We start from the raw sequence: 13,390 nt of genomic DNA on the forward strand, positions 1-13,390 counted from the left end.
AAATGTTCCGAGCGTCCGTCTGGTTTTCAGAGGTCCCGGGTTCGAGTCCCGGTCTGGTTGTTGTATTTTCCCTCTCCCGTTACAGAACAGCTTAGCTGTTCATAGACAGTTTTTATTCGTCTTTTGTCTGGTGAAGGTAACAGTGTACATATCGTACCAGCCATCAACCTGTCATATAGTAACATACCGTACGATGTTACATATGGGTCTGCATACATAAAATCTGACTCGGATATTAATCGTACATTTATATGTGTAGTGGTGTAATGTATATATATACACACAATGCAAGGTTTCTCTCTCCTACTTAGAGAGTCATTTGCATGTGACAAAATGTCAGACGGTTGACAGGTAGACATGTGCTAGAATCTGTGTAAGGATAACGGTATACCACTCCCGTCCAACAGGTAAAACCAAAAACAACCACATCTGATAACAATGGTGTAGGTATAAAGGTAATTCTGTATCACATACATGCTCAAAATAATAGAAAATACAAACAAGCCTTATAAATTGTAATGTCATTTTTATCATATTTTTCTTAAATAATTTCATCGGTATTTTATTGAATTGATGTAACATTTGTTTTCACACAACTTGATTTCCCCGAATTCCTTTAAGTTTCGCCATACTTATCCTGTGAAACTGACAGGTCCAATAAGATGGACTCCACGGCTGTATGACGCAATCCTACATACATTATTTGTACATCATATTGAATTTATTATTTTCTTTCTTTTTGTAGTTTTTACTCAGTAATTTTTGTTCCCGATCCCTTTTGGGCCCGATCCCTTTGTGAAATATCAATGCAATAAAATGATTTATATTCAATTCCTTAAATATATATTTACATGTGATATTCAGTTGTGAGTATGTTATACAGTCCTACAATACACACACCTATAAAGTAAACGATAGTGTGTAATTACACGAGTGTCTGTCTATAGTAACAGGCATAACATTTAGAGAAATGTCAATCCTCACTCGTGAATCTGTGCGTCATAAGTTAATAGGTGTGATTTATATGTACTTAATACATACAGTACCATGTATTCTGTCATACCTACGGGTGCAACATTCTGGTTCATCACATAATATTTACATCTCTCCCTTCTTCAGCTTAGCAAACTCTGACTGCAAATAAATTAGCATATACGCAGTGAAAAAAGGCTCAGCGGATTAATAAGCGCAGGAATCGGTAACATAATTATGACGTCGTCTATTTGTGACGTTACCGGAGCGTCAACTAGACGCACCGAAACGATACAAGTATAACAAAATACTTGTAAAGTTCAAATTTGGTTGGTTGAGGTCTTTATTCCTTAGTTCATTCTTAGCTGCGTGAGTTCGATATTCTCTTCAGATCCGTTAAAGTCGGTTGTGTGTCTTTAGTCCCATCTACGTACGTCACGCCTAACGGCGCCATTTTGAAAGGACTGATTAACGCAATTTTAGCGTTTTCTCCTGTTACCCAATTATCTCTGCCCAAAAAGCTAACATCAAGTGAGTATTTTGTCAACGAACATATACTATGGAGCGCTAACCATAGGAAATGGTCGGTACCAACTGCGGGCATACTACCGTATACGCAGTTATAATGAGGTACAATTCTTAATTATCAACTCATGTTGTCTGTGGCTGTTCTGCACAGTAAAGCCTCGTGATTTGATCATAACGTCACAATGAAAAACAATGACGTGATGTCACGGTGTTAATAAAATGGTAGTACCCCCGTACAAACTTGAATAGAATTCTCTGAAACCCAGCTGGCTTTCATCATTAGACACAAGCAATTAGGGAAATTTGGGGATTTTTGCCCAACCTGAGGTTGTCATTTTCGGTAAAGAGCATACATTTCCACTTATAGTTTAAAACAAAACAATGTTTTAAATTTTCAAAATGGCTAAATATCTGATTCAGGATAATGGAAAAAATACGAAAGAAAATCCAAATATGTGAGAAAAATACTCTATGCCATGAAAGAATGGAGGATATAAATATTCTACCCCGGAAAGAAAAAAATACCGTAGCGTCTGAGTCGGAACTCGCAATCTTATTTGGAAACTTATTTGGCTATATTTGTTTATGTCCTCACAAATATGATTTATCGATAAATACAATCGAACTCTCGAGTCAATGTAATATGTAGTAACTATTGAAGCGGAAAGCATTTAATTTTTTTTCTTGACGTCCACCACTGCATGACCTGAAAGGCATTTATTTGTTCTATGTACGGTCTTTTCTCTGCTTTGATCTGATAACATTCCCTCATATGGAATCTACGTAACATCTTAGAGAAGAATTTTGGCAATAGCAATGCTAAACTTCAACTGTCAGCAATTTTGCGTTCAGGAGCAAAATGTATACCTTGCTTACAGAAATGAAATACCTGTATTAAACTATTTCGTTAGATTTTATTTGTTTCATCCTGATCCTAATTACGTCTCCCACAGGGAACCTGCGTTATATTCAGAGATCCGTTTTGTCCTTTACCTTTTCAACCAAATGTTCTTTCTGAACCAAGGGGAATCGATATATGAAGTTTGAGGAAAGCCTTCCAGTACTTTTCCGGAAATAACGATAATAAGGATTGTATGTCAATCACAGACGAAGGGCGGTTTGAATAGCCCACCTTAAATAAAAAAAAAATTATCAGAGAAAGACAACGTAATGCGAAAAGAAAGTAAAGAATTAAGATCCCAAGTTTTGCAATAGGGCCTGAAAATCTTCATTGTATTTTGGTCTCTTCAATGTCCTCATCTATAGAAGAAACTCTCCAGTTTCTCGGGAGACCAAATTTAATAAAGGTGTTTATAAAATTTGAACAATTGTTGACAACATATAAATACAAGCTTTCGATAACTCACTCTCTTCCGTTTGTATGTGCTTGTCATGGTCCAGTCTGGGGGCCGCGGTGGCCGAGTGGTTAAGGTGTCCCCACACTTTAACACTAGCCCTCCACCTCTGGGTTGCGAGTTCGAAACCTACATGGGGTAGTTGCCAGGTACTGACCGTAGGCCGGTGGTTTTTCTCCGGGTACTCCGGCTTTCCTCCACCTCCAAAACCTGGCACGTCCTTAAATGACCTTGGCTGTTAATATGACGTTAAACAAAAACAAACCAGTCTGAAATATTGCAATCATGCTAACTGATAGGACATATAAGCAGCTAAACAGTGTAGTCGACCAGCAATATCACGGATGCATTCCGCTGTCATGAAACTAAATACTAGTATATACCAGCCACAGCTGTTTCTCCAAACTCAACAAATAACTGGAGACAACACCATTTGCTGTCCGTGAGAATGTCTGCTGTCCCCATTTCATGATCGTAAGAGGCGACTAAATTTGACATTCCTTCGTAAGTATTAATGAGGTACCTCAATACTCAATATATCTTCTTTATGTATATGATAACCATCACTTTGTACTCTGACAGACATTGTAATGTGTATTGGTGAAGCAAATCCTTTTAAAAGATATTATGCGATTTAAGATTCTTGGAGAATTCACTGGACTCCTACACGATTTAGATAAATAATATGGCGATACGGACGTAGGAGTTGTTTCCCTTTAATTGACTATGTCAAGAGCTAACTAGGCTATACTTTAAAGTTTTGCTTTGTTTACTTATTTTTTTTCTTCACTTTTGACATTTTATTCAGATTTCCCACATGAAGTATTCATATGCTAGCTGAATTAGCTATAGCTAGGATATGGACAATACCTGAAAACAAACCTTTGCATGGAAAGGCAACATAATTTTTTTTCAGAACCGGTGACAAAATGCAAGAAACAATTCTTTTTTTTTTCAAAAAGATTTTGAAAAAGCCTTTGAGTGTATATAATTACTAGTTTTCAATTTTAGATAAATATCTATGGGTTAACAACCTCCATACTCCAGGGATGGTGGTCGTACTCGCTCGCTGCAACACTGGAGTATATCCTGAGAAAACCGAAGACATTGCTTTGTGTCAGGAAAAAACACTGACCACTCGCTAAAGTGAATACATTTCTTTTGAAGATCACAAAGGAGCAACAACAAAGATTAAAGACAGTCAGTATAACAGTATGGTAATCTAGTATCCCTTTGATGCACAATACGGGTCACAGAGTTTGATAGTATATACATGATGGCGATGATTGTGCCTTCGGAATTTCTATGCCGTATTCTCGTTCTATTCTATTTCGAGTTGGTGGTCGGTCCTTTGATGAAACAGTTGTATGACGAAGTTTGATTCATTTTGGCCCCACTGTGTCGAACTCTCATTTTTCTTAAATGTGCTAATGTCTTGTCTGTTGTTTGTCTTTTTCCTATAGATAGTATATTAATACCCTCGCCAAACGAAAGAGGGATATAGAAATGGGTTCCATCCGTCCGTCCTTCCGTCCGTCCAGATTCGCTTTCAGTACCATATCTTTTGAAAGATTGATCGGATTTTGACGAAACTTTCTTGGTAGACTTATTACCTGAGTCCCTTGCTTAAGTTCGTTTATCGGCATATTTACTGAGGATGCTGTGATCTGATTGGCTGATTGCTTTTCGCACGATATCTTTTGAAGGAATGATCGAATTTTGATGAAACCTTGCATGGTATACTTATTACCTAAACCCGTCGCTCAAGTTTGACTATTGGCATATCCCGCGCTTAAAATTGTAGTTTTATTATAGGAATGGTGCTAATTCTCAGGGATGTCAATGTGATGAGGCTGTAAATATGTTACACACCTGATAATGGAGTTATTGTATAAATACAAAGTTGTTTGACCTTGATCTATAAATAATTTTGACCGGCATTGTATTAATTGTCACAAATGACAGATGTCATAAACCCAATGTTAATCAGTCTTTCTAAAAATTATGTATGTTATCTAAGCAATTATTAAGAATTATGTGAGAATTCACAATCTGACAACTTTCTATTTCGTTTGACATGGTTATAAAGTTACAATGCAGTGCAAATGGAAATATCTACAGATTGTATATTTTGAAGTATACATACTCCGCTTGGTAATAAAAAAAAAATGGACCTTCATATGTTCATGATATATGTAATATTGACTTGATTTATGCTAGGGATATCACAGTTATAGGGACCACATACACTCACTGATAAACAAAAATAATTGACCAAATCATAAATGAACAAATTGTACTCTGTATAATAATGCTTTGAAGGCTTAGAGGCATCGACGGTCGATAAAAGAAGTTAGAACATCTCTTGGTTTCACAGGTTATTATAGATAATTTGTGAAGGGCTATGCCAAAAAAAGCAAACCCCTGAATGAGTTGTTGGTCGGGCACCCCACAGTCAAGGTTAAAACCAAATCTAAGGTTAAGGTTCCATTTGTCTGGAGTACGGAATGTCGGGTAGCATTCGAGACTCTAAGTTGTAAGCTTACCAGCCAACCTATTCTAGCTTATGCGAATTATGACAAACCTTTTAGACTGAATACAGATGCATCCTTGGATGGACTAGGGGCCATACTATACCAGAAACAGGGTGGCAAAGATATGTTATGCCAGTAGGGGTTTAAGGCCGAGTGAATTAACGTTTGTATCCTGCACACAAATTAGAGTTTATGTGTCGAAAATGGACAGTAACAGAGAAATTCAAAGAATATCTGTACGGTAGAGATTTGAAGTCTATACAGATAATTAACCTATTGACATATGTTACCTCAATTGCCAAGTTAGATACTAGGTAAGTTAAACAAGGATGCAGATGGTTTATTCAGGATGTTTTTCACAGAAACAGTTTAGGTTGTATGTCAGGCTGTAGTGACTGACAAAGGGAAGTTGCCTCTGGTTGAAAGTTTGGTACAGGTTCCAGGTGCAGAAGGTGATCAATATTTAAGAGACAGTAGTTCAGGTCAGGTGGATTGGATACGGAACAGAGCAAAGATGCAGATGTCCATCGTGTGATACAGTTGATAAGTTCAGGTATCAGGTTGGTAGGTAAGCCGTTGGTGGGAGAGTCGATAGGGGGCTGGGAGCTACTTAGAGAATGACACAGGTTTGTTTTGGAAAATGGTATTTTATATCATGTCAATACTGCAGATAGCAGATGAATTCTGTTGTTGGTATGTCAAGCTTATCTACAGTGTCGTTGAACACTGATACACTGTAAGTGTGATATTACAGGATTCACCATCAGAGCAGGAATCTGTATATATATGTCTGCGAGAGAGGGGAATGTTCCGGTTTCTGGAGGGATGTTTTCCAGGGGTATGACACAGTCGGGTAGCAGTAGGATCGTCTCCCCTGGATCGTAATCTGGTAACAGGAGTGAGATTACCTCCCCTGTTCCAGTGGGTGTTATTAATCCAGAACCGATAAGAGAAAGCTCTCAAGTGCGAAGGTCCACAAGGATCCGACAGATCTGCTAGGTTCAATGATTTTGTGGACGAATTGTGGAGAATGGTTGGATTTTATTGTAAAATTGCAAATAAAGAAATAGCTGTGAACATAGTGTTTTATACTGAATTTGTCATTTGAATTTTGTCAGAAATTAAGAACATTTGTATGTTTAAAGTATTCTTCGGTTACTGTAGAGGCTGACAGTGATGGAGAAACAATGTGATGATTTATTTGCTTGTACATGGTATAGCCTTGTAGTCATGGATTTCCAATATTCAGAATGATGTTTTGTTTGTTCCCAATTGTTTTATACTTAGGAATGTTGCACATTGCACTGATATAATAATGAACACTTCAGATCTTTTCAGGTGTTCTATTGGAAATGTGTTTTAGCTCATTTTCATATAAATAATGAGTGTGATGGTGGTAATGTGAAAATGTGATTATGCATTTAATGATTAAACATTGATGTTTAACATGTACTGTATCTAAACTAAAGTTTCTTTTTTTATAAATTAATGAACATCAATATTTTTGTCTATTGCAGGTTCTTTAATCTTTATATTTCAATCTACTTCCAGGTATTTCCCAATCGATATTAGATTTACTCACAGGAATTTAGACTGATGACGGGACGACATTTCCATGCAGGGGGAGTATGTCACAGGGATATAAAGTGTGTGTATATATATATATTTACATAATTAAAAATATATAATGTCATTGTGATGGATATACATAGTAATAATAATAAAAAACACAAACCAGACATTCACATTCACACTCTGTGAATTTCTGGTTTGTGTTTTTTATTATTATTATTACTATATATATATATACTAGATTAATCATTATTTAATTAGTTATCTTGTATCCGTATGTCTAAGTACATATGCACGTGCTCCAAAGTTTACTGTCAGTGTCTTCTCTGTATAGTATTCGTTACTGTTCGTACGTTGATGTGTAATCCTATATAGACCCATGTATATAGCCGTGATACATATTAACAATTGATCATGTTACGTCTGTTCCATTGCATCAGAGAAGTGATTTACAGGCGTGTAAATATCACTGGATTTACTCTTAACATGAACCCATTCGAGGCGGGTACCTTTAACTGTCAGTTTTGCTGTCTTATTCTAAATTTAGATAAAAAAAATGTAACATAAAATACAACATTCCGTCATATTCCCGGAAGATCACCTTCAGAGATACTACGAATAGTATATACTGACAAACTACAGGTGAGTGTTCATGGCGACTCAGACATCAGTCTCTGTTGGTTTAAAATCAACTTGACTTAGTAACATTCGTATTTCATCTAGGACATACTGTCCTATCATCCTGAACTCATCGGGTGTTGTCACCAAAATTAGTATATTCCCAGATGAGTTCCGAATGACTGTCCTATACCCGGAAGACTGAGATATATGTACTAAGAAGTGTTGCCGCCATATTGACAGATATTAGCGATATGGCGGCCCAGACACCAATACCTGGATGTCCGCGCCATGAAGGCATGGGATTCATTTACGTGTGCAAGTCGTGTGAGGATCAGTTACTTTGTATGGACTGTGTTACGGAGAGTCACAACGGCCACACACTGGGTAAACTGACTGATAACGTGGCCGAGCAGAAACGGGAAATACAGCAGTTTGTTGACAAGCTTTCCAAAACCGACATTCCCGAAATCGAGAAGGATATCCGTGAATGCGAGACAAATAGTGAAGGATATCAGAAGGTTATCAGTGATATTAAACGTCAGGGGAAACAGCTGAAAGACAACATCGATAATGCCATTGACTTGTTAGTGAAGATGTGTACCGAACTAGAGAAACTGAATACAAGTATTTCTGAGGAAAACCAAACTGCACTAACCAAACATCTGAGAGAGGACCTAAAACCTAAACTGGATAGATGCCAGCAGGTACTGACATCCGGTTCAACTGTTGACGTCACTACATTAACGCGGGAAATCAGGAATACCTCCGTTCACCCACCCTCTCATAAACGTCTGCAGACAGTGGAGTTCAAAGCCGGGACCATCTCAATTGAACTGCTTAAACGCATGCTTGGTAAGATACTTGTCGACGGGGAAGATCAATCCTACAAACAAATTCCAAAACCTGTGGTCCTGTCCGAGTTTACCACGTCGTTTCTTTTCAATGTATGTCGTACATGTCTTACTGGTGACGAGGCATGGTTATCGTTCATGCATAGTGAAAGCTTGTACCGGATGGACTTAAAAGGCAATGTGAAGAAAAAGATCGAGTGTAAAGGTCAAAGTCCAATCGATCTCCGTATCCCCGACCACAGGCAGAGTGTGGTTCTGTGTGCGTGATGACCGAAGTATCCGGGAAATCACGACGGGTGGTGACGTCGTTACACGCTTTCACCGTTCAGATCACACCAATTTCTCTGTGTATCACTAGTGATGACATGGTAGTGGTGGGGATGTAAGGAGGAATACAACTGTACACTACATACGGCCGGGCAGTGTCAGCTGGAGCGGGCAGGCCTTGTCGACAGGTGGCAGTGTGGCCTCATCACATGGTGTCCTGTACACTTACCGGGGATGTGACTGTTGTTGATAGTGACGGTATAGTTGTTGATGACTACTTGGCGGGAAAGAATCCAGACAAACAGCCACACGTCATCGTGATGGGTAAACACCTAAACCTGAAGTTTCGCTGTAAAGACGTTGGTACAACTAAATCAAACAGAAGTTCCAAACAGTCATCAAAGTTTTACCCGTACGATGTTTGTTTTGATGGAGTTGGTGATATCCTAGTAGCGGAATGGATCACCAAGTCAGTGCTACTGATTGACGGGAATACTGGACGCTGTATGAGGACTGTGTATACATCTGATGGAAGTGAACCATGGTGTATCAGTCTACACGAGGACGGTACCCTCTGGGTCGGACACAGCAATAAGAGAATGAAGATAATGACATACAAATAGATGTTGGACAGAATGATCTTTACGTGCCGTGGATAAGAAACTAGAAACTAAAACTTAAACCATTGTATACAATATACTTTCTATTCTTGACTAATAACCGGATACTAATTATTTGAAATAAATGCAATATGTTATGGAGAGAACTTTAATACAGGCTTAGCCTGATGTTCAATTCATTTGATTTCAAATAAAATATGTTGATGAAACAAATTTGCCCTATATTGTATCACAAGATACCACATTTTACGTACAAGATAAATAATTTTGTAGTGATCCAAATACGCCGCGGTGCTATTGTCATATCCAGAAACCGTCATTTCTTATGTAAGTGTATATGAACGATACAATGTAATTTGTGTCCGTCTCAGGAAGTTTTTTTCCATATTTAGTTTGAGAGAATAGAACAGACCTTGGAAACAAAACATGTGTTTGAACATTTCCTCGACTGTACATCCTTACAAATCTAATCCCTAAACCAATCAACCATTTTGTCGGACATTATTTTGTTAGGAAAGCTAATGTTCCTGAATATGAGCAGGAAGATAACGCTCATAAATAAATAAATTTCAAAAGAATAAAAAAGTAAATGGTGATTTATATATAATAAATTAACTAAAAGTCAATGTTCCTGTTACTTATTTTATCAATACCAGTTAAATTGTAAGGAATAACGAACACCCGTCAATTGTTTAACAGTTGATGTTGCCAAAATTTCCAATCCGCATTTTGGACGCAATATACGGTAGATGACTGACCAATAAAGTTGCAAGCTATATTTTCGAACCGCAATTATGTGACTTCAATTATTCTTACTTTGGTTCACATCCGCCTTCAATGTTTTCTAACCTTTCCTGACCTTTCATCTCTTTTGACCTTCCGCCGGCAGTTTCTTAAACTTTGACAACAAGTTAACGTTCTTCCTCACTTGAAGTTGATAATTGGTGTTTTTTCTTCTACAAATTGAAATAATAAATAATCCGCAGAAGTCTTAACTGTGAGGAACCGAGGCTTTATATCGTGATTAAGATCTTGCAATATCTCTGTTTTAGAGTACAACTAGAAAACATGAAGTGAATATTCTGATTAGGTCACATTATCTGAAAATATCCTACATTACATGTACTTTCAAATTTTCCTCTTCCCAGCCAAGATTTTAAACAACAATTCATCAATATATGTTTCAATAACAATGCTTTAAAAAATCGATATGGAAACATCAACCATGAAAATATGTATTAATAAATCTGATATTCAGTTTCTATAATCCAATACATTTTTAAAACAAACCTCAACTGGATTGACTGAAAGTTGGAGTTGACAGTACAATATGACGGTGACAACAAAGACTGGTAGAAGGAAGGTGGGTCCTAAAAGATCTCGATGATATGGTCACAATGGCACGCATAAAATTCAAACCAGCCAAGTCCCCGAGTCTCGTGCTGAAGGCAGGCAAAGTAAAAGAGGAGAGGCTCAAGATCAGAGGAGAGGACATACCAGCAATTGCTTTGATGGTTCATTAAACGACAGAATTAGCGTGGTCGAGATAAAAAGGCAGGTAGAGGAATGGATGAAGACAGTTGGTGAAAGTGGAGTACCAGGGAAGTCCAAGGCTTGGATATATCAGTATGGTGTGCTTCCAAGACTCTTGTGGCCATTACTTGTCTGCAGAATCCCGATAACATCTGTTGAAGCAATGGAGAGGACGATCAGCGGTTACCTTCGGCGATGGTCCGTACACCATACTCCAACTCCCACCCAAGTCAGTGACGGAAGAGTTCAAGGTAACCAAGGTACGACAGGTCATTAAGATGAGGGACAGGGCAGACGACAAGGTCAGAGGAGCTCGGTTGTCACACTGACAGGAAGGAAATGGGATGTCAAACAGGCACTTAAAGATGTAGAGTCAAGACTCCGGAACGGGGATATAGTTGAAACGGTGGCATCAGGGCGCCTTGGTCTAGGAAACTCACAAGACCAAGGTGGAGCAACACTAATCAGTGGGAACAAAGCGACATAGTTCGGGCAGAGTTTAGGGCAATGGGTGAGGAGGCTTGACAGGCTAGGGCAGTTAACATGAGGCAGAAGGGAAGCTTAATCCACTCGGAGGGAGTGAGGTAACGAAATATATCCTGGGGTGAGATCTGGATTATGGAAGGCTACTAGCTTAGTTTTCAACTTAACTCAAATTATGATGTACTGCCAAGTCCAACCAACCTGCTCTCCTGGGACCTTAAGGACAGTGCGGCATGTGCATTTTGTGGGCGACCAGCTAATCTGGCACATATTCTCACATCTTGCATTATACATTACATTTTACATTACATTTTTCTCACATCTTGCCAGGTAACAATGTCGAATGGGGGGAACACATGGAGGCATGACCAGATTCTGAAGGAGAGAGCAGCAAACATTGACTGTACCAGACGGAGAAAATGGACTTTATCCAAAGAGCCAAAATTGCCACCTTCGTGAAGTCTAGATCAGGAGCGCAAAGCAGCGTGGAAGCAGGCGGGAAAGTTGCAAATTCGGGAGACTGGGAAATGAGGACGGATATTCTCCAGAGGATGAGTTTTCCAGTAGAGGTGGTCTCAACACCGCTCCGCCCATACATCGTGTTGTGGCCCCGTGGCCCCAAGTAGGTAGTGATACTTGAATTAGCAGTACCATGTGAAGATGGGATGGAGGAGACCAATGAAAGGAAGCAACAGAAGTACCAGCACCTAGTAGAGGAGTGTAAACAACACATTGTGTCTGCCTATAGAGGTCGGAAGTAAGAGATTCCCCGGTCAGTCAGTCTGGAGAGCCTTACGACTATTATCATAGGAACAGATCGGAAGAACCTGATACAAGCGGCAAGTAGGCAGGTAGAGGTTCCTTCAGCTGGATATGGGGGAAGATGGAGGAACGACGGGGTGGTCACCATACACAGTGCTAGCCACAAGGTGACGAGAGACAGGTAGGTATCAAAGCCGGAGATGATGCCGCAGGCGACAAGATATGTTGCGGAAACAGCCAGGGCATCACGCCTCGATTAGTACAAAGCAAGCGAGACGTCTTTAGTGTAGGACCCACATGATGACCTGGTGTATTCAAGGTATCAGGTGCTTTGGTCAGGAACAAGGTAAATTTTTCGAGAGTTCAAAACTTATTGGAGTTGTGTGGGTGTTCACATAAAGGGTGGGTATCATTACGTATAAAAAGGACCTTTTTGTTTTAAATGTAATTGATGGTGAGCATACTGTAAATATGTGGGCTATCCTTATCTCATACATTACTGATAGAGAAGCTACAGACATATTTAATTAGAATTAAAGAATGAAAGACCGAAAATCGGTTTTTGTAGTAGGAAGTGTCTTAAACCAGCCTGGTGATTCTGATTATTGCTATCATGGTTCCAATTATGAGATTGAAACATTAGCTGGATTTAAGATAAAATTTACATGACGTCACAGTGTCATTCATGAACACAACAGGGCCGGGGCTTGGCATGAATTCAAAACCCGTATAAGTGAATTATATGCAGAGGGGCTTAGTATGAATTCCAAACTCGGGTTCCATATAAATATATTATATGCACAGGAGTCTTAGCATTAATTTCAAACCACCGCCTTGTTTTTAATCTTCTGATTTCCTATCAGCAAAATCTATCAATGGAATTGTGATAAAATACAAACTACATAGTATTTAGGTACAATGGTATGAACACGCCTGAAATTAAAGAGGCTTGCCCGCAGAGAGATCAGAAAAATTGGCTAATAGAAAAAGATTTTTTACACATGACAGATTGTTGGAATTGTTGAGTTTTTCATTTTATTTTCCTTATAAAACGCTGAAAAGTGATATTAAAACCTCATTTTTTAAATATTATTTATTTAATCGCAACCCGCAATAAGTCCCCGCTATAAAATGGAGTCTAATTTGATTGACACATCAAAGAAACAAGCACGTGCACAGTGCCGCACAGTGATAACTTCAAAGGCAGCGGCGATTTACAAAGAAGATTTGCCGTTATATTCTATACATTTCCCTCTCAGGTTGAGTTTTAAAACGTCTTTTAAATACATATT

The 13,390-nt window shown here is 38.6% G+C and overlaps 1 protein-coding gene across 1 annotated transcript; it reads left to right on the forward strand.

Moving 5' to 3' along the window:
• Positions 1–7,231: 7,231 nt before the first annotated feature.
• On the forward strand, positions 7,232–10,112 carry LOC117341120. The gene has a single exon (XM_033902959.1). The coding sequence runs from the start codon at positions 7,834–7,836 to the stop codon at positions 8,698–8,700; it is 867 nt and encodes a 288-aa protein (XP_033758850.1). The 5' UTR covers positions 7,232–7,833; the 3' UTR covers positions 8,701–10,112.
• The last annotated feature ends 3,278 nt before the right edge of the window (positions 10,113–13,390 follow it).

This window comes from Pecten maximus, chromosome 13 (genome assembly GCF_902652985.1).
Source record: "Pecten maximus chromosome 13, xPecMax1.1, whole genome shotgun sequence".
Taxonomy (NCBI): Eukaryota; Metazoa; Mollusca; class Bivalvia; order Pectinida; family Pectinidae; genus Pecten; species Pecten maximus.

Coding starts and splice junctions, on each gene's coding strand:
- LOC117341120 (XM_033902959.1), top strand. CDS start 7,834: ATGGCGGCCCAGACACCAATACCTGGATGTCCGCGCCATGAAGGCATG.